Raw genomic sequence first — 27,268 nt, 5'->3', positions numbered from 1 at the left:
CAGTCCTTGACCGGGACCTTTGACAATATTATGTTATATAACATGAGAAATATTATCAAAATCGTTTAATGTTTTAGTTGTTTTTTATATTCACTGTTGGACATGGGACTCTCATATATTTCCAATATGGCAGACTGAAAGCGATCCAATGTCTTCCGACGATCGTAAGAGGTCTTGTTAGCAAGGCCGTCTGCCCACATTATGCGACTATAAATGATAGAGTAAACTCGATTTAACTAATATTAAACCGGTCTCCACTTTGTACGAGAAAAACTCATATTTTAAAAAAAAAACTTGATTAATAAAACTTAAAAACTTTTATATATTCACGTGGTTAACAATAAGTAAGCGTGGTATATAAAACATACTTTACCAAAAAAAAAAACGCGGTGTTTTCAAATGCTTTGAAATATATACAAAGTGATAAACCACACCATTTTTGAAGCGACTGTAGTAAGTTACTTATATACGAATTAACAAAACTAACTATTTTCTCAGTCTAAAGACACCACTTAATATGGTTAAGTCTGACTAACTCTTATGCACATCCCGAAACTTTTCATTGAGAAAGCGCATCCATAATAGGTCAACGCTTCAAATTTTGCATTTGTAAAGTGTAATCTGGACATACGGTCTTTGGGTATAAGCTAGTAAAGATGAACACTTGTATGCTGGTACATTAAAACGTAACATTTAAATTATAATATAAACATTTTTTTATTTGAATATTTAGTTAAAGTTAAATGTAGATAATGTATGTACTAAAATAATGTTATCGAATAATTATTAATCCTAATTAGATGTTTAGCAATAAACTTGTTGCGCATACTCATAGATCAAATTCCTTCGTGTAGTTTATACAGTTACAACACTACTAGCATTCGCACCTAACTGTGTTTGGTAAATATACGTTCCAGAGAATTCCGCGACATGTATATTAAAAAGCTAACGCGAAAATGTCTACGCTTTAGCATACGTGGTGCGTGCCTCATGTGGCTCAACACACACCTCTATTCTATATTCCTCTCCGTCTAAAAAGTCTGACGGCCACGTCATGGGAACAAACAGACATCAAGGCAACTAATACAAATAAGTTTACAATTAGCTAAAACAAACAAAAATATTCTTAATGTGTATTAACGTAAAGTTTACAACCCGACCGCATTACATGTTTATCTTCTTGTTTAAAGAATTTAAAGCGTTACGATTTTATTTCATAAAGGCTAAATTAGCGTGAAAGAAAAACTTGATGGTAAATTTAAATGCGAAACACATCGGCGGTAAGCAGATGGACAATATGTTCTTACGATGTCGGGTAAAGGCACGGCATGTCCTAAAATTACGTAACAACCTAACGTCACGATCATAAATTTAGAAATCAATATTGACTCTGACATAAAACGAGGTACGTTGGGTTTGTTGACAAACAAGTTGAATTTGCATAGTTCACAGGAAAAAATTTGGTCGTGATCGATATGATATCTTATAATCTCCTAATCCTCGATGCCATTACCGTTGAGCCTGTATTATTTGAAGTCATTAAAGCATGTCTACTACTATGTTAAGTCATATATCTTGACCAGAATAACGTTAATATAAACTTAATTTTCGTTTAAACTTGACAGCAATAGGGACGGATTACGAGTATTTTTTTAATGTGAACTAATTTTATAAAAATAGACTGGCTGGCTAGAAATTATTTAGTTTTCAACCTAGACCTCCTTGCAATTATGTCTTTTTCAAGACCAGCGCTGTGACCGTTGGTATGGATCGCAGTTACAAAATTTAAACAGAGAACGATTGAGAGATTTATTTTGTTAATCTGAAAGGAAGTATGTCGATTGTAAACAAAGTGATAAAAATGCAAAGCTGATATTGCATCCCGAAGTAGATATATTTGATAGCAAGAAATCGAAAACGATTTATTTCTCGAATTATCGTTATAGGGCCATTATTTACTTTTTATTTAACTTATTTATTTCAAATTACAACCTAAACTTCTAGTAGTTCTAGTATTTTGTTAGTTGGTGTAGAAATTATAAACTGTCTTACAGCTGTTCGCGTCCTTGTTCAAGAGCAAAATATCATTAAGTTATATATTATATATGATACGTTTAAAAGCCGAAGTTTAAGTATCTAAGTAATGAATGCACAAAAAATTTAAGGAAATATAATACACAATCTAAATGCAATACCGATTGAGAATTATTCTATCTAATAATTGATAATGATTTTTATTATGTGTTTAAGAAACACGATGAAAACATCGAAGTAAAATAAAAGTGTTAAGCATAGTTGGAATTTTCGTTTATTCGTTAAGATTGTTGATCCGAATTTAGTAGTTAATGTTAAATAAAAAGAAAAAAAGAAAGGTTAATTTTGCCTTAATTTTATTATAACGTACTATTTTTTCCAATGACAAGTTTAAATTTAGATTCTGTTGTTTGTAGAAATGTTTTAGTAAATCAATTTTTAAGGTCGCCATCAAACATAGTAAAACATATAATTTGTTGAGAAGTTATCCTTTGGACTAATTTATAAAAATATGATCGATTCAATATGTAAAGAATAAGACAAATGAATAACATATATCATGGCGCATTGTTTATGTACTAAGTTCTTTTTAAACATAAAAGCGAACGCTCTTTCGACGGCACTTTTTAGGGATTGATGATCAAAGATTGTACAAGAATCGAAAGATGTGTTATTACAACAATTTAAATCAATATACTAATCCGCAGGACAAACAACAGTCATTGCAAGAAATGCTGAATCACACGTCCAATAAATTTCAATCCAAATACACAGAGTAAACAGGAAAAATTAACATAAGAGTATGAGAAAGCGTTCTTACCTTGCAAAAGATAGATCCATGTAAACGCATCCTACTATTCTACGTTCACTACTGGACTATGTCCAGCATCTTTCGAAGACCATCTATACACTTTGGGGGTAGATTATCTACGCTGCGCTCAGCGATTCGTATCCAGGCCTGCCCACTGACACTTAACGTTCCAATTCGCGTGACTATGATACTTTAATTCTTTTACGACTCTCGTCATTCTCGATTCAACAGTGTGATTATCGATTATAATTTGACGTATCGAGCAGAAGATGGTTATAGTTCTCCAATTGCTTGTTATGCGTATACGGTAGTCCTCACTGATTTTTTTTAACATTGCAAATGAAATGACGGCTACTATACGAGGCTTATGACACATGCCATCTATGTCACAAGGTAACTAACGGAAAATGGAGCTCGTGTCGTTGAAGGTATGGCGTAATAGGTTGACATCCTGTTTGTCTCAATGTTACGTTTTATTATTATGTTTTATTTTATTTTTAATATACCTGTATAGGTAATACTTTAGCTTGACGTGTATAAAAGTTTGTGTTTAAATCGATATAGACAAGACAATCAATGAATGCAAATGTGAATGAAAGGGACACTTGCTTATCTAGCAGATGCTCTATTGTATGCAATAACATTCGTGGCGCATTTAAAATACAATGGACTTCCATATCTTTCCATGCGATAGTTTAGTTTTATTCTATATAAATGTTTCCGCAGCGTGTTTGTGCAAAAAGAGCATCATCATCGAATCATTTCATCTAATGGAATTAGGCCTCTGCGGTATAAAAACCGGTCTATTTAGTTCTGACTTCTTTTATTTCCAACATCAGCGTTATTCAAACATCAGCGTTCTTAACATAGTCATCTATTCACCTAGTGCGTGATCGTTCTATGTTCTATGCATGCGATCGGTCATCTCCACGCAAAAACTATAAGGCCTTAGCAACCATCTGTCCTCTGCGCTGCCACTACAACCTGCTAATCGGTTGGTCTATGTCGGTTACATTCGTTAATTTACGCTCGTCGTACATTATTTGATCTCGTAGAGAAATCATGAGCATAGCCCTCTCCGTGACTCGTTGAGCACCAGTTAGCTTGCCAATGACACCAGAAATGAGAGACCAGGTTTGTGTACCGTAGGTCATCAGACATGTCCAAAAATATTTAGAATAATAATTTAAAATGTTATAAATAAGATACAATAAGGACACAGAATAACAATAGGTGGTCTTATGGCAATCTACTATTTATTACAGACAAAATTTAAATCGCTTTGAAAAGATTTGGAGATTTACAATTTTAATTACTATTAATTAATACATGTAAGTACTAATAAATAAAATTCGTCTAGTGTAGTGATTAATGACTATACGAAATAAAAAAGTAATTTGAGTAATTTATTAAACTGTATTTTATTTAAGGTCAGTCTTCAAAATGTCAAGTAAAAGAAGTGATCACGTGACCTTACGTTATTATTCAGCTACTAATCTATTATTAAACTGACTCAGGTTCCTAAAAGCTTCGTTCAAGAAAAATATCTAATCACAATTTAAACAAAGATTAAATATTTTATTTCGATTAATTTTATTTGAATCTGTCTATTCTATAGCCAGATCTCTTTTTAAAAATATGATATATACTGCTGTATGTTATTGCCCTGACGCATTCCAAGAGAAGATAAAAATTTACATATTGTGTTTCAATGCGATCTATTTATTTATTGAAAAAAAAATGAAACAAATAACTAAATTTTGTGATAGATAAATACGGAATTATTACGGAATTAAATATGGATTCATTCGCTATACATGAACTGATATTGTTGGTAAATCTAACGTTTCATTTCAACTGTCCATAACAAAGTGCATTACGTGTTAAAATGTTTGAGAGACTTATTTACAAATTTTCGTGTGACAATACCACTAATCACAGACTCAAAACATTATAAAATAACGTTGATGGATACCATAAATCAATTTAAATATAAAACAAAACAACGATGAGGTGAAGGTTTCCGGCCCTTTTCAATTATTATTAACACGTATTTTATATTATAATAATATAACAAGATCATCAATTTTATTCAACCTTTCAACACTATTTACCTTCGATCACAATTAGATAATATCAATGATTCAAATGTTTTTGTTTATTCCACGGATACATTAATCGTTGGTAGAATTTATTTATTTGATGGAACGATGTCATAGTCAAAGTCGCGAGAAATCGCTGGATACGCGCAGGGCGGCACCCGTTATCTTTGGAATAGGTCTAATAGTAGGCGTCTATCGGATGACAAGGATATGATGATAATGATGTATTGAATTACTGTGTTATGATTTTTAAAGTACCTGAATATTTTACATTAGTATCTTAATACCTTATAAAAATACTATCAACGTCGGCAGGGATTACTTAATAAAAAAAAAAAAAATTTTACCATTTTCACGTTTATTTACTATGGTTTTATTTAATGACTTACAATAACAGTACTTGGTACGAACAGATAAAAAATTACAAGATATACCATATATAAAAGTTTTCATTGATGCAATAGTTTTTAGAATTTATGTAAATTTATATGAGTCTCTAATATTGCATGACACAAACAGTCACCACTTTGATAAAATATTTTATGAAAAAAATGATACTTAAATGTATTGATTATTTTTATGTTTCTAAATGTGTTCAATTACGCATCAGGTTGGAGACCTTAGACATTTATATTTACATATACATATATATACTTATAAACGTATATATATGATCAGTAACTATGAATGAAGGCCGTTTAAAAAAATAATAATACAATAGATTTATGATAACGAGTCCAGTCGACTGACTATCCATATCGATTTTCAAGCTGATCGACACAAGAATAACAACGGCTGTCATTATTCCGTAGTTCTATATTTAATTCCGTAACCGGAAGACATGTCGATATTAACATATTCATTTGACCTTATTTTCAATTAATTGTTCTACATATTCTGATTAATGGTTACTATATTTAATTAGTTTTATATTTACGTTCGTTTGACATAACTTTATTTGTTTGTGGTTGCGTTCAAGTGATTTATGGGCTATAATTGGGTCAAAGTGTATTACAAACTACTTGTATATTTGCTATGTACTTCTTAACGCATTATGTTTGTCATTGATTAATTGCAAATGATTCAATCTAAGTTATTTTCAATTAGTTTTTGTACTTTTATTTAATCTGTATGACTAGGTTACGGTCGATTATTTTGTGCGGGTAATGTTATCGGAGTTATTAATTACATTTCAAATACAGGAGATATAAATATTAACTCATTAGGAACGTAATAAAGAATCAAAGATTCTACATAAGTAAATAACATCCAATTGACAAATTGAAATGGCAGTGAGAAGCCCACATAGCGCATAGAACTGATATCTATTGGGTTTTAAGGTTCTGGAGTGGAGACCACGAATAGGCCAGTAAAGCATGCGTCTAAAATGATGATGATGGTAATGAAATTACTTTACAAGCTTTTAATGCTGCATTTATTTGGAAGCGTATAACACAAAACCTGAAATTATTGTTTTATTCTTTGATATGGCATGACTTACGAGTAATATATATACACACACATATATATATATATATACATATATATTTACACATATATATGTACATGTATATGAATGTATATATATAAATGTTAATTACGCTTACTCTTTTGTGTGTGCATAAGGTCACTGTAAACTATTAAGTTTAAAACCTCTGTTTAGTTGAATATAAATTGAACATTGTTTTTATAAAATACATTCCATACCATAGCCCTTTTTTACATGTTCATGATGAAAAAACAAGGTTAATTATTTTCGACATTGATAGCAGTTAAATTCCTTCATTATCAACTTCTTTTAAGCGGGGATTATTCTTTTATAAAAGTTAATAATAATTCGTAGTTGAGCCCGCAACACGGGTAAGTCAGTTATAAACAATAGGTTCGTATACAAACACTGCAATATCTCTTAGTACATTTGGGGAACTGAGTAGTGAAGAACTGGTAGGATGATATTACGCTTTATTGTAACATTATTTTGAAACATCTACTTACAAAAAAGTCGTGTGCTCAATTTACAGATCATTATGGTAAAAACGGTAGCAATATAAAAGCGTCCATTGTTACTTATTCGGACTTTCCGCTCCTGCTAACCACATAGGCTTACACTCTGCATTCAAAACACTGCGGGCAACGAAACCGATGTCAATCATTGTTGTTGAATCTTACGATTTTAGAATATAAAGTCTTAACAATTGTACGTTTAGTTGTAATGCGCACTGCACGAAACTACTGAGCAATCGTTCTGCAGAACGCCAGTTCAAGTACCAATAATTATTGTAAATACATTGGGAGGGTTCGTTTTTATTTTCTTATATGATTTCATAAAGATTTTAATGTTAAGGGTTCTTTAATTGTTGTCATTGTTTTTATTTTATTTTGTACAGAAAGACAATTATCAAACAATTGCTAAATGATATCTAAGCAATTAACAATATTACAGGAACTTAGCAGTTTTAGAACCGGCATCGTTGTCCACTAAATTGGTACATTGATAAAAAAAGTAGTTACAAATTTATACATGCAAATATTAGATGGTAACTTATGTAAAATATCTTTTTTAAATGTATTTAAACGAATAACAGACACAGGCTGTATGGCGGCAGATTTATGATAATAGACTGAAATAAATTTTCTGCCTATGACATATTTAATAAAAGCATTGACGGATAAAATCAAAATGCGAATGTTCAAAGTTATGTTCAATGTTCAAAGCATTTTGTTCAAAATTCAAGCATTGTGTTTTGAGCCATATGCGGTAGTAAACTTAGTCCAATTAATCTCTTTTATCAATGATTTTTTTCTTAAGGGTTCACGAGAGTTCAAAATTGTCTTTGTAAACCCTCTCTTTGAGGTAGCTCTATGAAAAAATATTCCGTCCAAGTACGATGGATGGGCTCGCAGGATAATTCGCTCGATAATTCCCACAATTGACATTCGTCGCCTGGCCTCTAGAATATTCAAATAAAAGTGGTCCGATTATCTCATCCGTGTATAAAGCACACCAAACAATTAACCTGGTTCAATACAATAGTTTTTGATGTTTCAGTCGTGGGTTGAGCCTTCTGGGAGACCAGTAAGAGTGTCCTTGTGGTCGTGGTCGTTTAAGTGAAAATGAGGCTCTTTGTTCCAAACAATGGAATTTACAGTATGAAAACGCTCCGACATCGTTTGACAAAAATTTTTGTTTGAAACCTAGCTACTTTCTTTTAGTTCTAGAACATTTTAAATTTAAAAAAAAAATACAATTTTAGGTCCATTTAATTTCGTGAATAATCGCATATTTCCGTATTGAAAATAGTTAATTTTCACGTAAAATGCTTTCAACCAGTTCAATGTTTTCGGGAGTCCTTGAAGATTTGGCCCTGGCCATGGGGTGTCCATAACCGATGCAATTGCGCGTAATCTCCGAACGAAAGAACGAATTACATTTACAGTAGGTCCTTAATTTAACTGTTGAATACAAAATTAACGACGATCAGTTACGTAAGAATCATTACTCTTAAGAAATGCCACGACGTCGAACGCGTTGTTCACTTTACCACTGCAACATCGTGCCTGGGAAACCAACGTGTTCCGTAATTTCAACGGCACCTACCTTTCCCCGCATCGTTAATTACTTTTTGAAATAAGCGTATTTAAAATCATACATATTCCACCGGAAATCCTATACATCCATATCAGAAAGTTGATCGTTATAGGTTCATAATGTGGCTCAAAGGAGCACGTTCTCCAATAATGGTACTGTATTGGCGCTCTGTATTGTTTAAGAGCGATTGTTCGGTATAGGAAAGCATCATAAATACTTTTCGGATTACGAAGGTAAATCTGATTAGTTAATTCATTGAAATCATTATAGTTTGTGTTATCTCATAAAAACACGATTGAATAATAAACACCTTGAAATAAAGTTGAGCAAAAAGAATTAGGTCAGAAGATTATGATACAAAGATCAGGTGCAATGGCATTTATAATTGACAGAGCGAAGGAATGTTTTTCCAGTTGATATTCCGTTGTAAACTAAACAACCAAAATGCTTTACTAGTAATTTTGGTGACATGCGCAGTAATGTAAGGACATGAATAAGTAAAAATCCAAGATCATTAAGACTTGGATAATTCTTAGTAACAATAGTTGGCAGTTGTACACTTCTGTACTATTTATATTAAAAATAATTGTAATCCAATATAAGATTTTGTGTAATTGTTTTTGATGTACTTGAAGTTATGCTGCTAGCCGATATAGGCTTTATGCAGCTTCATCGAAATTGAGCCCGTGGAAATAGACCCTCGGACTAAAAAAAATTTACGCTGGCGATCGTACCCCAGTTACGTAAAAGACGTACACACGCGGAGAACTATACCCATGTAAGTGTATAGTGTAGTGAGTGAGGTGTAGTGTATGTAGGACGAGCGAGGACTACTCGGCGCTCGCGAGAGACACGGGCATCCTCAGCCCAATATAAGAGATTAAGATGTCTCCCATACGGAAATTTCCATCTATGTACTGACTCACCACGATATCTCTGGAACGATGGAACAGAAGTCTTAAATACTTGAAATCTGGCAGGAATGTTTCCTTTGCCAAATAGAGATCAGCTAAGGAGAGATTTTACAAAATTACACCTGCAAGCGGGATTAAGTTTTCAATAAAAAATATACATTGTCAACTACAATTCTTATAGGTAAAAACTTGGTTAGAATTTATTATGAAATTACATCCACAAAAGGCAGTGTGAGACACGCAAAACGGACAAGCGACTGCTAGTAGAAACAGTCAGCAGCTAGAGCGATGCATTCTTATTTTTTAATGTTTACCATAAAGATTTAAAAAAATTACATGTCAAATGTTCTTTATGGTTAAGATTTATAAGCAAAAACAGTAAGCATAGAACACGTTGAAGGGTAATTACCTGTTCAAATAACGATTTATTGTTTTCCGCTTCCTTACTTTTTATAAATGTCCATTGTGATTCACATTGTAATTCGTTGTTTAATACCTACGACTAGGTTTATGTTTAACATGACTACGATTTATGCTTGTTTTTACTTCAGTACTGAGAGTAAACATGTAATTAATGCGAAAACATGAAGTTTTCTGCTCTATATCATTTTTTTATTGAAAGAAATCATCTATCGGTTATGTATATGGCATGTATGGCATAGTTATTTGAAAGAAATAATATTATTAAATTGCATATATTTTTAATCTTTATTTCAAGTTATATTCAGCTGTCCCCGACCGCTTAACAAACTAAATCAACGCCCTCTCAACATCCCTTACTCGTAAAATTTTGTAAGAATCTGTTCGTAGCTGATCCTTTATCGGCAAAATAAATATTCCTACAAACTTTTGTCTCTATACCTTATAGTTTCAAAGTTATTGTACGCGTAATAAGTCAACACAAAGGCGGAAATCTTGTACATGTTTAGATTTATTAACATTTAACTCAGACTAAGAACTCAAAAATATTTTCTTTCTTACCTAGGCCCCAATTTCGAGTTACATAAAGGTACTGAGTTATCACGTATCCACCAAAAATGCTATCCCTCACATTCATATTTATAGTTCGTAAATGAAAGTTTTTTTGTTTCTTTTAAAAACAACCGCTGCAATGCTATCCTAATAATTTATTTCTTAATTTCTGTCACAGTGTAGTTATATTTTTAAATACTTTTTTTAGGGTATACTACTGCTATTTATTGATTAAAATGTGGTAGTAATGATTACTCAACTAATCCGTTAACGTAAGACATTATGAATAACAGGCACATGCCGTTCCAAAATACAAAACAAATATTTTCGTTTAACGTGATAGCCATTGCGATACATACAGCGTTCGATAGTGGACTACGTGACTTTGGAAGCAAATGAGGTTGGATAAACTTTCACAATTAGATTGAACAAATACATCTCTTATTGCGAATATTTACTGATCTTTATCGCCCAAGATCATGATTATTTTTAATATCAGATCTTTTGTGCAGATGTACTTAAAATTTTCATAAGTTATAAGGGATAATTGTAAATTGTATGACTTGACAGTACCTTAATAGACTTGATCTATATTACGAAGGGCTGCGAGTGACTAATATACATATATAAATGTTATACACATGTATATATACATACATACACACACGCGCGCGCGTTTATATGGTATGTGTGGAGATATATATATATATATATATATATATATATATATATAAATATATATATATATATATATATATATAAATATATATATATATTAATCTATATATATTTATCTATATATATATGTATATATATACATGTATTTACATATACTTAGAAGTAGACTCTTGGTCGCACCATAACTCGACTTTTTTATTGCTTTCAAAATATGCCCCAAGAGAAAAAAAATGCGGAACTTTATTAACTTAATTTTAGTAATTACACTCAAAAGTGTTTCATTAAATAGTTTTTGCTGTTGGAATGCGTTAGGCTAACAACTTCTATGATTAAAGACCCAGGCGAGTTTGATTATCAGGTTACCGTCTCATGTATATTTCACACTGTGCATTATTTATATAGGATTACTTCAACTCACAGGCAAGTTTCCAGAGCGATCGCAAATCCGCCCACCAAGCATGGCGTTTATCGTGTAACCCCCATAGATATTAAAAACACGCCCATACTTGGAGTGGCTGTCTAAGGCCTGGAACGATGACTACAATAAAAGCCTATGGGGATTGATAGTTTTAAAATAAATCACAATATCTTATAAGTTTAATATTCTTAACTATTTTGTACAATGTCGACTATCCGCTACTAGTCCTTCGTCTTCTTCCATATCGTATTTATCTGTAAAGTGATGCGTCGTGATAAGACGGCCCCTTCGTACTTTTTTAAGCTAATAATATTTCTTCTCACTAATGTAACTTGTACAAGAAAGAATGTTTAAAAAATATAAATATCTTTTTACAGATCATGCCCGGATTTGAAGAAGTTGTATCTGTTGGCCCGGCCAAAGAAAAATAAAGAGGCCGCAAAAAGACTGCAAGAACAGTTCGACGATGTGGTAAATAGTTTTTTGTATTTAAATGAACTTAGCTGTAGCAGTGTTTTGTTAGAGTTCGTTTCTAACGCAGCGTGCAAACAAATTATAGGTAACGAGGCTTGACGCGACATCTTCGTCTTGACGTTAAAAATGCCTTAACTGAACATAATACGCTAGTCTTGCTATAGGTAATCATTTTCCTGACAATCAGGTCAATGACCTTTGCTTGTTGTCGTTTTGATTTCATGAATAGGTAAGTGTCATAAACATTGATTGTATTTATAGATAAATACAATGTTTATCTATTATAGTAATACATTAGTAATATGTAATATGTACCTTATTTATTGTAAGTATATATGTTATATACATATGTACGTACGTATGTTTTGTACACGATAACTAACCATTATTTATACTTCTACCTTTTCCATGCTATGGTTGTCTCTAAGAGATCGCCTTGTGTGATAAGATCGCCCATTGTACTTTTTATAGTATTGATCTATTTAAATGTTTACTATACGTGTGTACAATAAAGAAGATAAAATAAAATAAGATAAATAAATATTTGAATAAGATGTATTAATTTATCGTTCATTGATCGTTTACAGCTTTATGACAAGCTAAGGAAAGAGCAACCAAATTTTATTAAAAAAATTTCCATAATCGAAGGCGATGTTGGACAGCTGAATCTTGGTATCAGCAATGAGGACAGAGTGAAGATTATTAATGAGGTATGTTTGATAATATTTTAATCGGGTTTTACATTATAAAAATACTTTACGGCATAAAATGTTTTTTTCATATAGTTATAGATCGGCGAGTTCTATTTCCGACTTATAATTTTGTACCATAGTAAAGTTACTGCTTCATCATCATTATTTTAGCCCTAGGCCTATACCCCACAGTAGACGTTCACTTTTAGGCATGGGCATAGACATCTCCAATATATATAAAATAAGACCGGTTGGAATCGTCCGTCCTCCTTATAGGTGAACGTCAGAAACGTCAGGTACTACCGATCATCAGTTCTGTACGCTATGTGGGTTACATTCGTTTTTCTATGTCTATGCCTCATAAATCCCGATATAACATAATAATAATATATTTTCTACTATATATTTAAAATTACATTAAAATATCCATGCATCTTTTAAGGTCGAGTTTATATTCCATGGAGCTGCCACAGTCCGATTCGATGAATCACTCAAAACCGCAGTAGAAATAAACGTCAGAGGCACGAGGGAGATGTTTATTTTGGCTCGTGCATGTACCAAGCTGAAAGCTATGCTTCACATTTCGACAGCCTACAGGTGAGATTTAAACTTGGCGTTTAAATAAGCAAGAAATGTATTTTGTTTTATTGAAAATGGGGGTCAGACTATATTGTACAGCGAATGCTGAACTAATGAAGATAATAATGATATAATAGCGAGTTGCAAAATTTAACAAGTAATATATTTATCCTGTCAGCTACTATGACATACTCAATATTAATTTGTTGTTTGTTCATATAAAATACAATTCTAAGGAATTTTTGTATTAGACTATTAGTGTAACGACGTCTTTACATATCCAAACGTTTCGGCGTTTCATGCGACAATTACCTTTGTGCCGCTGCAGTTTTGTTATTTTCAACCTTAACCTTTACGAAATGTTAGTAAACCCTCAAACAGGCTTACGATGATTTATTTTTATCATCATCCACATCATAATTCCACCCTTATAACGTTCACTACTGAACATAAGCCTTCACCATAGATTTTTAAAAAGTTCGATTTCAATCGGCTTGCATCACGGTCTGTACTGCTTGGGCAGCGATTTGAAATAAAATAATGTAATTAACTAATATATAATTGAGTATTCCAAATTGTATTGTTAATATGTATAAATTTTAGCTGTATTTACCCATAAGAGAAAATTGTGTAAGAAAATTTGTGAAAAAATATAAAACGCTGTCGTGCCTCGCAGCTAGGAGAAGGAAGATCCGTATCAAATAGCGGCAACCCTCTCCCAACTGTCTGCCTTTAGTTTAAGCGAAAAATAAATATTGTAAAAAAAAAACACTAGCGATACAAATTAGAATTAATAAAAAAAATCGGCTTGCATCTAATGCCTTTTGACGACCTTGACGTGGTATCCTTTAATATTTAAAGATCAGAAGATTTTACAATGAGATCACGCCAATATACTATTTATTATTAATAATAATTTGATAGTAACAATAGTATGCATTATTATTATCAATGTCATGAGCACAAAAGCTAAAATGAGTTCCGGTTATAAAGTTGTATAACTAGACGAACGAAAAACAAACACCGGTTTAACAAGAACCTGTTTAATTGCATAAAGTATTTTATTGTGTTGAAAAATTTTAGCATTGATTTTGGCAAAAGAAAAGAGGATCTATTTTGGAAAAATAGACAAATACCTCTGACCCGCAAAGCCTGATTAATTCTAAAATGCTATCTTAATTTTTTTCCTACTGAAACAACATACTTACCAGTTTAAAAAAATTGCGGTTCATGAACTTGGAAAAAAACGATAGAGATAAAATGAAATGAATATTAAAGAACTCGTGTTCATAAATAGCAGTCGATTTTTAGACCTCGTCGATATTCAGAATCAAATTTCGTTAATATCAACTACTGGGAAACCTATTCAGACCTTATTAGGTTGAAAACTCCCACTTCGTTGTTTTGCTTGAAACTATCGATTTTTGGAACCATTCAAAACAGACGGCGCATACTTAAATTTAGTATTATAAGAAGATAAATAAATAATAAAATTTAAAATATTACTGTCTTATTTAGTAATAGTCACTAATATATCATGAACCCTATCATATTTAAGTGTATAGGTAACTATGTACGTGCGTAAGAAATTCAACTGTGCACTAACATTGGGGATGTAAGAGAGATTCAATCATTCATTTAGCCGATGAACGCTCACTATAAGACAGGTCGGCAAAGATCCGTTCCATGACCGGTCTTGGGCCATACATAAAAAATATAGTTACCCTAAAGCAAGCATAAATTAAAGAGTTATAAGCTATTTAAAATTATTTGAATATTTACGATGTATAAGACATAATAATTTAGAATTAAACAATAGAGATGAAATAATAATTAATATGTTAAGAAATTTTTAACAACAATATTAATAAAAAATATGTTTTTGTTATTACGCAGCAACTGTCCTTTAAAGGAAATAAAGGAGGAATTTTATGAAACCCATTTGCACGGTGAGAAACTTATCGACCTCGTTGAGCACATGGACGAGAAAATCATCAACAATATAACTCCCGGGTGAGTGGCAAGTGTTATGGTTCAATAATTCTTTAAACCTTTTATGGCCAGGAATAAATGATGCTCACTAGCGTCGTTTATATCGGCCTGCTGCCGAGCCCCTGGCGATTGCCGCCCAATCCCGTACCATTGACAGTCGCCATTTACATTTAGACTAAGGGGGCGCTCTCCGCGATCCGTAATAATTATATCCCATGTCTACTGAGACGAAGGCATCATGATAGTGTAAGCTGAAGTTGAGAAAAATTAGGATAAAAATTTGTAGACAAATTTTAACTTATAAAGCATTGGTCCAAAAAAATTCAATAAAAGGAAGTTGTACGCCATAGACAGAATCCCACACTAGAATATTACTACAAAATCTCTGGAACACATCACCAATCCAAAACATAGCTCGATCGTTACGGACCCAGCGAATCTGTAAATGCTTCCTGATAGAAAACAGTGGTATTTGATTACAAAAATGTCTGTCACAAAATTATAAATATTATTTTTTTTTTGGTTTTACTATTTCAAATAGGGTGAAAATGTGTTTGTTGGGATGAATATGTATTTGTTAATGTACTAAATAAAAACAGCATTTGTTTTTGTATAAAATACAAAAAGCCTTTGGTAACATGCAAAGTAGAAACAGCCTTTATTAATATACAAAACACTTACAATTTTGAATATATAAAAAAAGAACCTAAGACCCACCACACCGACCAATTTGTAGTAAAAAAGTGGCGTCGATGGTGTCAAGTTATAAATATCTATTTATTATGTCCACTTATCTAACCAAATATACGTAAAAGCTTTGATAACTTGCTTTTATAACTTTGCTATTATACTATAAGTTGTGATTGCATAAGTATTTATTTTGCATTAATTTTATTTAATATATAAGACTAAGTAGATAATTTAGTAACTACGATCAAGCTTAAATATGCTTTATTTAAAAGTTTTTCAAAATAATTCCTTTTGTCATAGATTACTCGGTGATTTCCCGAATACGTATGCTTACACGAAGTCAGCTGCAGAAGATATCGTACAAAAGTATTCAAAGGGATTACCAGTCGCTGTAATGAGACCTTCTATTGGTAAGTTTATATAACATTCTATGTTACATTCTGTTGTGTTCTTGAGGTTCATTCAACAACGCCTTTTAGATATTATGAGCAAATTCGTATATCCTACAGAAAATTAACAATTGCTATTTTTATTTATCTGGTACCTTAAATTGCTATATAACAAAGTTTACTAGTATTATGGCATGCGCACGGCGAGAAGTAGCGAGAGAGGGTCATCAGTTCGCCATCAATGTTGGCACTGGCATCCTTTTTTCTCGGCCCCCACTTTACCGCATTATCCTAAGACGCGATACCGCGGTTTCGGTAGCACTATAGCAATTATTATTATTCACGGTAATTGAAATTACTATTTTAAAACCAAAAATTAACCGCGTCCTTGATTTTTAAGCGAATATAAAATAGCTAAATTATTCAAATTGAATATTTAACAAATGAGAATTTATGGTAATGATGTTATTTAGAAAATCAATACTTCAGTAAATTTAAAATCTGGATTTGGACTTGATGTTTTGTTGAACTTTTCAATAGGTTATTAAAATTAATATTTTTAACGTTAGGTTGTATTAAATTAAAATATTTAATGTCATGGTCAATCAAATCTTCGTTATTTTTCTTTTTTAAACGGTAAATTTACTAAGCACATTTAAGCATATACTAAATAATTTTTAGTTTATTTTTTTTTCTATTTGTAACGTAGTAAAAGCAGCGTTAAAAGTCTCGTAGTAGTTTAAAACACCATTTCAATTATCAACAGTCCTTAGGAAGTCAAAAACAACACCATTGTCATCATTTCAATTACATCCACTACTAGACATAAGCTTCTTTAAAAGATTTCCAATAGGACCGATTGGAAGCGCCCTTCATCCAGCGTCTTCCAACGAACAAGGTTGTTTGTTCCACGGTGAAAAATTTAAGGTCTGAGCAGCTATCTGTTTTCCGCGCTGTATAGCTTGCCCAAAGTCACTTAATATATATATATTATAAATTGGCAATGTGCTAGCCTATATCAGTTATTTTCATTTGTTGTCAAAACAGTTTTTTTTAGGTTTATTTCTGTTGTATATTAACGTTTTGGTTTCTATATGTATGAAAGATTAGACTATGGCATGGGAAACTTATTTTCAAGTCACGTTATAATGGTTTGAGGGATTTTTTGTATTAATAGTCTTAACAAGTCCATTGACTACAATGAAATAACTGTAATTGTGGTATCACTATTGTAGTTTTTTATACTGATTAAAAACATTACCCTATTTAAAGTAATGTTATCCATATATTTAATATAGGATCACAACTCAATTCAAAATAAAAAAAATCACAAAAAACGCAGTTTTTATTACAATAAAGATTTTAAGTGTATTCAAAATACACTAAGAAATCATTTTAACATTCCATAGAAACATAAATGATTTTTTTTTCGTAAAAATATTTTCCTTCACCATATATTTTAAGAAAAACTAAACTTTAAAAACTAATAAATTCGCTTTAATTTCTTGAGGCGAACAAACGAACGTTTTACACTTAAACGGTAATATTTTTGTGATATTTTTAAATAGTATTGAAATAGTTATAAGTAATTAGCAACTTTGTTATTTTTCCAGTGATCGGCACTGCTAAAGAGCCTCTTGCTGGGTGGATCGACAATGTGTATGGCCCTACTGGTGTAAGCATGTTTTTATTATAATACAAAATTTTAGCACGGGGATAAGCAACATGCGGGCCGCTTTTGATCCTGTTAACAAATTTATGCGGCTCGCCAAGCATTTCCAAAATGAAATTTATTTTATCAATTTATTTAATTATAATACAATGGTAGTATATACTACACCGAAACAATTCATCTGTGCCGAGTTACTCATCACAACTACTTGTTTAAACACGTAAAACGAACGCGATGCCTCTTTTTTATAGAATTTGAAAAGTTAACTTTTTTAATTTTACATTTTTTATTTTAACTTTTATTAAATATAGTTTTGTAGTTTATTAATAAGTGTTACACATTTTAAAAGTTTAAATTGGCCCGTTGAATAAATACGTTGCTCACCCCTGCTTTTGCAATTTCCATTTCCTGCCCGGTGCCTTCAACCTATAGATTTCCAAAAGGACCGATTGGAAGTGGTCTGTATCCAGTGCCGTCGTCAAACACAGCAGATATTGTATATTATTCTATCAATTGATTCAGGTGGTTGTAGGTGCGGCTGTGGGTCTAATTCACGTGCTTAACTGCAACCCAACGGCGGTCGCAGATCTTGTGCCTGGAGACATGGTTGTGAACGCGTCTATAGCAGCACTTTGGCGGACAGCTCGCGATTACACTGGAAATCATGAAGACGCCCCACCTGTGGATCAACCACCACCTGTCTATAACTACGTGTCATCCGTTGAACAACCTTTGACATGGAGTAAGTGTTACTGATGACTTTATCATCTTTGAATATAAAAAAGTGTCCAGTACTGTTTGTCAAGATGAGTGCTAGAAGAGCTCAATTTAATAATAACTTTTATCAAATTCAGTTTCTCTATAATGCCATCTTCAAATTGAAAAGTAAAACTATATTGGTTCCAAAAAAAGTAGACTAGTAGTAGGATATTACTACATTTTCTTATGCAATTATTAAATTCTTAACGCTATTTTTAAACTAAGAATAAGCTTTGGCCATTTTCTTGCAGATATTCATTGATATGTTTAACAAGTCATAATAAACTCGAGAAGTGATACTCTCCTCATTCTTTTCTCGTTTTTTAGTATTTTTCTATGTGTAGAGATATCTTTCCTCGTTTTGTTTAATATGTATAAATTGGTAATCTAGGACTTATTCTTAAATGAAAACAGAAGTAATTATTTATTAGTACAACATTATTTTCCGGCGTATTGGAAAGAGCAACTTTTGATGATTAGAGATGAAAATTATGTCTAATCAATGTCTACCAAGGAATACAAACAGAAAGTGATTATTTTATAAAAATTAAAAATTTTATTTATATAGTTCCATTTTATTAATCACATCACGGATATTAAGATTTAATGCTGCAATATATCTCTTTCCTTAATATAACCCAGCAAAGATACTTCCAGGGTAGAAAATGGCTACAATACATGAAATTGTGCGATCATATAATATATATGCATTGTCTTCTTCTCATCTATATCTATTGTAACCCAATTTTCTTTTAGCAAATCCTTCTAGTGTTTTTAACGCGCGACGTATAGTCCGAAATAGCATATTCTAATGAAACAGTCAAATTTTGATTAATCAAACATTTTCTTTAATTCACAGAAAATTTCATGAAATACAACGAAATATATGGCCTCAAAGTCCCGACCAAGCAAGCTGTGTGGTACTACCTCTTTTACATTACACCGTCTAAGTTCTTGTACACGTTAACATGCTTCTTGCTACATTGGATACCCGCTTACATCATTGACGCGATTGCAGTACTCATCGGAAAGAAACCTATGTAAGTGTTATAACTCTACCATAAGAATTATCTTTTATTGTTGCTCAACATGCAAATTTTAGAACTAAGAAAACTACTGCTTATTATTACGAGATCTATTTATTTTTCTTTAGTTTAAAATATTTACCTTAGATCTATAGTTTACTTTCTGTTTTCTTTATGCTACAAAGCAGCTGCTTCGGTCATACGACATTATTAACGCGGTCGGGAGCAGCTGTATGCAGACAGCTTCTAACTAGCACTAGTGGAAATGTGTTTAGAAGGCCAAATGTCCATGTGAATTGACATTTTTTTCCTTTTCAGGTTAAAGAAAGCATATACGAAAATTGAAAAATTTAGCTCGGTTATTGGTTATTTTGCACTCAGAGAATGGAAATTTCACAACAGTAATACACAATCATTGTTTAACGAGTTAAACCTGGCTGACAAGGAGATCTTCGACTTTAATATGAAAGCATTAGATTGGAGGCAGTATTTCATCAGCTACATCAAAGGAGTTAGGGTGTATTTGCTCAAAGATCCAATGGACACAATCCCCCAAGCAGTTAGCAAGTATAATAAGCTCAAATGTGTACATTATCTATTTTGTTCTTTTATAATATTCGTTGTTTTAAGGGTATTATGGGGGACTTTGTGGTACTGTATAGGTCAATTAAATTAAATAATTCTTTTTATAGTTAGATAAAACCATATTTAAATGTATGTTACGAATTATCAAAATTGTCGAGGAATCTTTTTTGGTGCTTTTTATAACTTTACAAGTCATAAGTTCGAAATGACAAAACATTTGTTATGTAGGTTATATTGTAATTCACTGAAAAGATAATGCCGCCTAACACACGGACGTCGGTTACAGATAGATGTGGCTTATGTTCATTTTCTGTACATTTTTTTTAAATTTAGCCATGACAGACTGTGCTTAAGTCTGTGAAGAAGTTAAATAATTACAAGAACCGTTCATAATGTTTTAATGTTCATAATATTTAACGAAGATATGCGCTGTTTCTTTTCACGTCACAAATTTTGGGGATCAAAATATTTTTAATATTATTTTACAACGTTGATATTAGAAATAGTGCATGAATATTTGTTAATTATGTTTTTTTGACTTGAACCTGAAACTACGTTGATTTATATTTATATTCGGGGTAATTTCCTTATTTTGATATGAATTTGTGTATGAAATGTTTAAAATAAGCCTGAGAAATAAAAAGTACAGGAAATAGTTGTTAATCAAACGGTTATATTCGGTTGTTTATGGGAAGCTGGTAAAGCATATGTATAATAAGCTACTATATGTAATATACAAGAATGTATATATTTAAAATACGCGTGCAATTATAGTATTTTTAAATTATTATGTAAATTGCTCACTGATTAATTTAAGATGAAAATATATGTAGTTTTATATTTTATACTTAAAATCAAATAATTTGCCAGATCTATACAAAATTTATTAAAAAAATATTTGTTTTATTTAACCTAATCTTATCTGTTATATACAACGTTTAAAGGTTTAAACGAGTTTGTTAAGAATACTTAGATTACTAACACTCCGTCCAAAAACATTACTAATATGTTAAATAGTAGATGCTACACCCCTTACCTTCTGGGGATAAAAATTGTGTTGTAATATTCAACAGTTCCTGTTAAAAAATATTATCTCATATGAAAAAAAAAATTAACTTATATGGAATACAAGATACAAAATAAAATTAGTTAAAACGTGTTATTTTGTATAAATTCAGATGTACAAAATAATACTACGCCTGACGGATGACGAGGATGAAGAGCGGGTAAGAATGTCGTTTCAAATTAACCTTGATGTTCAGTTCTGTGACCCCTCGGGAAGGTTTATCCAGGAAGAAATAAATATTCATTCGAAACAGGGTTAGTTAACAAAGGACTTTAATGGACCCATATTATCAGAGAAATATTGCGTTAGGCACAGAAACGAAAAAATAATAAAAACATGACTGAAAACAAAATAACAAAAATTCGATTTACAATTATAATACAATAATAAATATAGTTATTACAATTAAAATTGCAGATTTTCAATTGCCAAATTGTTATTCTATCATTACGTACGCTGATCGCACTGTTGTTATACATGGAGTTTGACATGAGATGGCGACATACGAGGGATGCCGTAAATATATTGACAGATGGATGAATGAAGCTGCTAATATATGCCATAAATATAACATCAATTACATTACACATAATTATAGCTATTTACACTAGAAATATGTACACGAAATGAGAGATGTGATACGATTCTCTCTTGGCGATGCAACATGTTCTAGAAATTGAAAGCAGCCATGCTACGACTGCTGGATGCGCAAAAACGGAGTCTCAAGTCTCAGATCACGTCAGGATCATCTATATGCAATTTCCGGGTGGAGAGGAACACGCCAAAATTAATCCAATGATGTATTCGCATTTGAATAAAGGGTATTTACATTTTACAAGACCCTAACAACGGTAGCGATCACATCACTGATGGCGTCCAAATTCAAATCGGTGATTGAATTTGAATTCAAATGCGCAAGAATGATTTAACGTTAAAGTATAGTGGCCATACAGTGGTAGTGGTATGTGAATAGTGATTATTTTAAAATACATATTAAGTACTTGTCGGTTGGTGATGGAACCGGTGATTAATGAAAAAAGCTATAATAATTAGCTACTAAGCAAAAAATGTTAATTCCGCCTTGCCATTTCAGCTTTATGTATTTCGATTCTTTTGCTATACAAACTACTTAAACAATCAAAAATAGACTTTCCTAAAAACCAAGTGAAATTTTTTGTTACATACATATTACTTATCAACTTCAACTTACACTTTCGATATTTAGTGAAATGGGTATTATACCTATAACATTTCCACGTGATAGAGGCCACGATCCCAAATTATTGCGAAGAATATTTTAAGTTTATCCTATACGTAATATACAGTTCAAATTTATAAGTTTATTAAAATATTGCAGAAAAAATGGTAAAAGGGAATAATATTTGTGATTTGCTAAAATATTTACAAAGACGTTAAGATTTGATAAACTTTTTAAGGGGGTATTGTCTTTTATACCATTATTTGGTAATAACTGTATAAAAGGCAATAACAACTCTGTTATTGGTATAACAAAGTAAAAGCATATATAGCTGATAAATGATGTAAATATTGCTGGTAGCTAATGACGCTATTTATTATTATTTTCTTTCAAGTTGTTTACCATAACAATAATTTAAGATAGTTTTTAACCAAATCCATGTATAATATGTCAACTATCCTTTTCTCTATCATAATTTTCCACTTAAAACTTAAAGTATACTAATAAAAATAGTAAGCATTCTAGTATCACAAGCAATAGAATGTACATAAAAAATTAAATTGTCAGCACCAAAGAGAATTTAAGACACAATAAGCTGTCACTTCAACAATGTTTTTGTAACAACGACAGATGAATTTTTACAAATGTATTTTATTTATAACTTATATTTATATCCATTTATTAAAAATCATTAGCGCTTCTAAAGTTGATTTGAAATTACTGGAAACGGGTCTTGAGTCTGTGTCTCCTTGTTCAATTGGATTACGGTTCTATGTTTTAATTAATAACACGTCAGAAAAGGACTACAGCGTAGAGTTGTCTCCAGAACAGTGCTGTTTAAAAACTGATTTCGGCCAGGATTGCGATTCCCTGGAAATAATAGGAGATTGCGAAGCCAGAATACCAAAAGGTATAAACAAAGGCTTTTGATAGTTAGCTCTAAAAATACAATAATAATTTTAACCTTATACTAAAAACGTAGTAACGAACTAGTTGTTGTATTTTAAAGTCTGACTTGTACCCAAGGTATACGGGAATCAGTTGCTCAAACTTTAATCGACTTTTGTGAAAGCAATAAGAAAAAAAAAACGGTAAAATTTTTTTGCGTTATTTTATTAGATCATTATTAAAGGGCATCAAACATATCCCAGTTTCTATTAAATTTGGTCTCTTTTTACTTTCTCCTAAATCGAAAAGGCGAATCAAATTCATTAAAAGTACTTTAGATTTTGAATCGCAGCATCGACTATAATAAAAATATATTTTCACAGGTACACAAAAAACAATGAAGCTCGTAGCACCTATTTTAAATCCTTTCGAACGTCGAGGCTACTGTATAATTTATTTTGACTCCAAATTAACTAATGGACAAAAGCCTCTAGGACGACGTACAGTTAAAATTAATTTTGACACTAATATAGAGAATAAGAAGCAATCCATGGATCTTCCATATTATGTTAAGAAATGTGAGAACGTTGATGAAGATCCGCTTAAATATTGTAAGCCGGTGCAATGTGATACTCATTATAACGGGAAAAAACCATATTATAGCGAAAAATTAAAAAGATGTACAGAATGTCCGATTTGCATTTCTAGCGTCGACTCAGAACTACCAAATGCATTTTATAACCCAATTTCTAACACTTGTACTTACGGAAGATCGATTTTAGATGAAGATATTGAATTTATAAAAAGTATAGAAAAGCCGAAAAGAAATAATTCTTTAGAATTACATGATTTTGTTTTAACAAGTAATGATAAGATTAACTTCGGTAGAGCTAACGAATGTATTGAGAGTACTACACAGTACATTCTTGATGATTACAAACCAAAAATACAGTCAAACATATTCTTCGAACATTTTCGATCTTATATCTTAAATAATAAATTAACTATAACTGTTTTATTAATAGTTGTATTTATACAATGTTGTTTAATATGCGCCCTCGTATATTATGTGACAAATAAATGCGATTGTTTTGCAAAGAGAAAACTTGGAAATAAGATATATAATTACAAGACTGATGTTTCTATGACTACGCCATTAATTTATAGTAATACTGATACTGAGACTACAGATTATAAATATCACAGTGAATCTTCCAACAACATCGATAAAAAAATTAGGTGCTACAAATCTTGTCAGAAGGAACGCAATGACGTAAAACTAAGTATGTCTGATGATATTCTTTCAAAGTGTCTAACTAGAAGAGATTGGACAGATAGCAAATATGTAAAATCTGAAACAATACCAGAGGTCCCTCTCAAATATAACAAGAACAGCAAAACCGATACCGTCGGGTGTGATGTAAAGGAATCAGAAAAAAAAGATAAGGATGAAATTTTGCCTGCACGAAGATTGAGTGAGGCTAAAGTAATTTTTGAAGATGAAAAATCAAACAAAAATCAAAGCACTATTAAAAAAGATCGAGTAGTACACAATGTGGTTCAAAAAGTAGATTATAAATATAATAAAGGGCCAAAAAAAATTGAGAAAAAAGGTAGCGATTCTTCGGAAAAAGAAATCAGTTGTCTAAGCTATGATTGCTTGAAAACATGCGATTCGAATAATAAAATGAAATCTGCCATTAATCTTAATATACATAACTCCGTAGACAAGAAGAGGGGAGCAATATCTATGTCTACGGATAAAGAAGCACAAGCATGCTTCTCCAATGATTCCATTGACGATTTCCTTTCAGAAAGAGGTATGATGTTTCTCGGAGGTGATGACATTTCCAAATACACATTTTCGTGCACTTCAAACCATCCAAAACCATCTTCCTCCTCAGAAATCTCTAGTAAAACTTCAAAGAATAATATTGTTAAAAATATGTTAACTATGTTGCATCGACGTTCAAAACATGGTATTTCGTCAGATCCTGGGATTCCGGCTAGTGACAACATAGATGTTGAGTTAGTGCACATGTCGCATGCATCCGTATTTACATCAAGCAATGAGTGCATTGAAGAACTGATGAAACAACGCGACTCAAGAACCTCATTATAATTAAGGTTTAGGATTAGAAATTATTTAGAAATTTAGTATACCTTTGTATTGTTATAGGTGAAATAAAACACTTTTATGCACATTTCATTTATAATTACGCTATTATATAATTGAACTTTTGTTAAAATTCATGCATATGTTATATTTAGTAGTTGGAATATGCCATATCTTTTCCATGCACACATGTTGGACAAACACACGGCGGGCACACGGTTGAAATTGGCTCGGTTGGTATCGATACGTAGGAATCGGGAGTGATCTGGTGGTGGAGAAATAAATTTTAAAATTTACTTGTATATTTTTGTGCATTTTTGAAGACAATTGGAGCAATTCATATTTTGAATCAAGTTCATGCACAATTATATGTTCTATATTTTGAGTCTTTCTCTATTGTATTTGACAGATAGTAAATAGCAGAGAATATACAATTTATTAATTTGATTAATGGCGAAGAACTAATAAAAAAAGAAAAATGGAGATTTCTCTATTTAATTTTTTTGAACAAAAATAAAGGCATAACAAAAAACGGAGAATATGCTTAAAAATAAAACATACGGTATTAAACCAACATTCCCCTTATGAAGCTCGCACTCGGCTAACGGATAAGCGTCCTAGTAAATAAGCAGTTGTAATTGTTCTTTATCCCTTAAATTCAAGCATCTGTTCGATATAGACATACCTTTATTTTTGGAAAGTGTATATTCCCAATAAGCTTGAACCTCGGCAACGGGCCTCGTGTTATACACATACACTGTAAAGTTTGTTAAAATATATTTTATTTAGAGAATGAACTACTCTGTCATATGCTAAAAGTTTTTTTGAATGTAAATTAAGGCAGTAATTAAACTGAGCTTATATTAAACTCAATCAGATATTATCTACATTTTCATTTCAGCCGTAGAATGATCACTGCTGAACGTAGGCCTTCCCTGTCAACTACAACACCAATTGAAAAGAGCCTTCATCCAAAGCTTTCTGAAGAACTTTATCAAGGACGCCTATCCACCTTTCTTAGGATGTCCTCCGCTGCGCTTGCCAGTCCGTGGTCTTCGCTTTAGCCCATTAAGGCAACAGCGGCCATAAGTTCTGCTCCTTCTGCCGATTCGACAGACTAAGTCGTTACTTTCGTTTAAATTTGATTAAGGATTCGCTTAATTATAGTCTAACCAAAAACTATTTTAAACTTTGTTCATGTGATTTTATTCCGACTAAAAAATCATAACAATAATATGTTGGTTACTTTAAGAATCACAATTATAGTTCGTAATTATTTGTTAGAGAATAACATTACTTACACCAGGCTAAAAAAAGTAAAATCAAAAATGTAGTGTTCTCTTTCGTATTGCACTTTTAAAACTACATAAGACTACAGTTTACGATATTCCATGTATACTGTCATTGACTTTTTAACAATATACACAATGATATCGAACAGATAATATATTAAAAAGCTTTTCAAAAATTCGGATTACTGCGAATTAGCAATTATTATTTAGTACTGTCCCTGCAGATCTTTTATTATCAGAAGTAATTGGCCCATTGCATTCAAATAGATAAAAACAATTAATTATTTCAGAGTGATCACTTTATATCAGGTGATTCAAAATAAGTGTTAAAGT

General features: G+C 31.6%; 1 protein-coding gene and 1 long non-coding RNA gene across 3 annotated transcripts in view; one reads left to right on the top strand and one right to left on the bottom strand.

Annotated features, from left to right (window-relative positions):
• Positions 1-21,235, top strand: part of LOC137922669 (fatty acyl-CoA reductase wat-like) — a 57,558-nt gene extending 36,323 nt beyond the window's left edge. For both annotated transcript variants that reach the window (XM_068765686.1, XM_068765685.1), the window contains 9 exons: positions 11,896-11,989; positions 12,580-12,702; positions 13,127-13,281; positions 15,160-15,276; positions 16,246-16,355; positions 17,948-18,009; positions 18,529-18,748; positions 19,625-19,805; positions 20,109-21,235. In XM_068765686.1, the coding sequence (XP_068621787.1) occupies positions 11,896-11,989; positions 12,580-12,702; positions 13,127-13,281; positions 15,160-15,276; positions 16,246-16,355; positions 17,948-18,009; positions 18,529-18,748; positions 19,625-19,805; positions 20,109-20,466 (1,420 nt within the window). In that variant the 3' untranslated portion in view covers positions 20,467-21,235. The remainder of the gene's footprint in view (positions 1-11,895; positions 11,990-12,579; positions 12,703-13,126; positions 13,282-15,159; positions 15,277-16,245; positions 16,356-17,947; positions 18,010-18,528; positions 18,749-19,624; positions 19,806-20,108) is intronic.
• Positions 21,236-25,720: 4,485 nt separating this feature from the next.
• Positions 25,721-26,988, bottom strand: LOC137922723 (uncharacterized). Its single transcript, XR_011107540.1, has 2 exons — positions 26,329-26,988; positions 25,721-25,908 (listed from the first exon to the last, which is right to left on the bottom strand). It is a non-coding gene; the product is annotated as an uncharacterized lncRNA (long non-coding RNA).
• Between the last annotated feature and the right edge of the window lie 280 nt (positions 26,989-27,268).

This window comes from Battus philenor, unplaced genomic scaffold, assembly GCF_028537555.1.
Source record: "Battus philenor isolate CCGP_79_NKW_IND1 unplaced genomic scaffold, ilBatPhil1.0.hap1 SCAF_20, whole genome shotgun sequence".
NCBI lineage: Eukaryota > Metazoa > Arthropoda > Insecta > Lepidoptera > Papilionidae > Battus > Battus philenor.
Note: the sequence above shows the minus strand (reverse complement) of the source record. Positions and strands in the feature narration are given on the sequence as shown.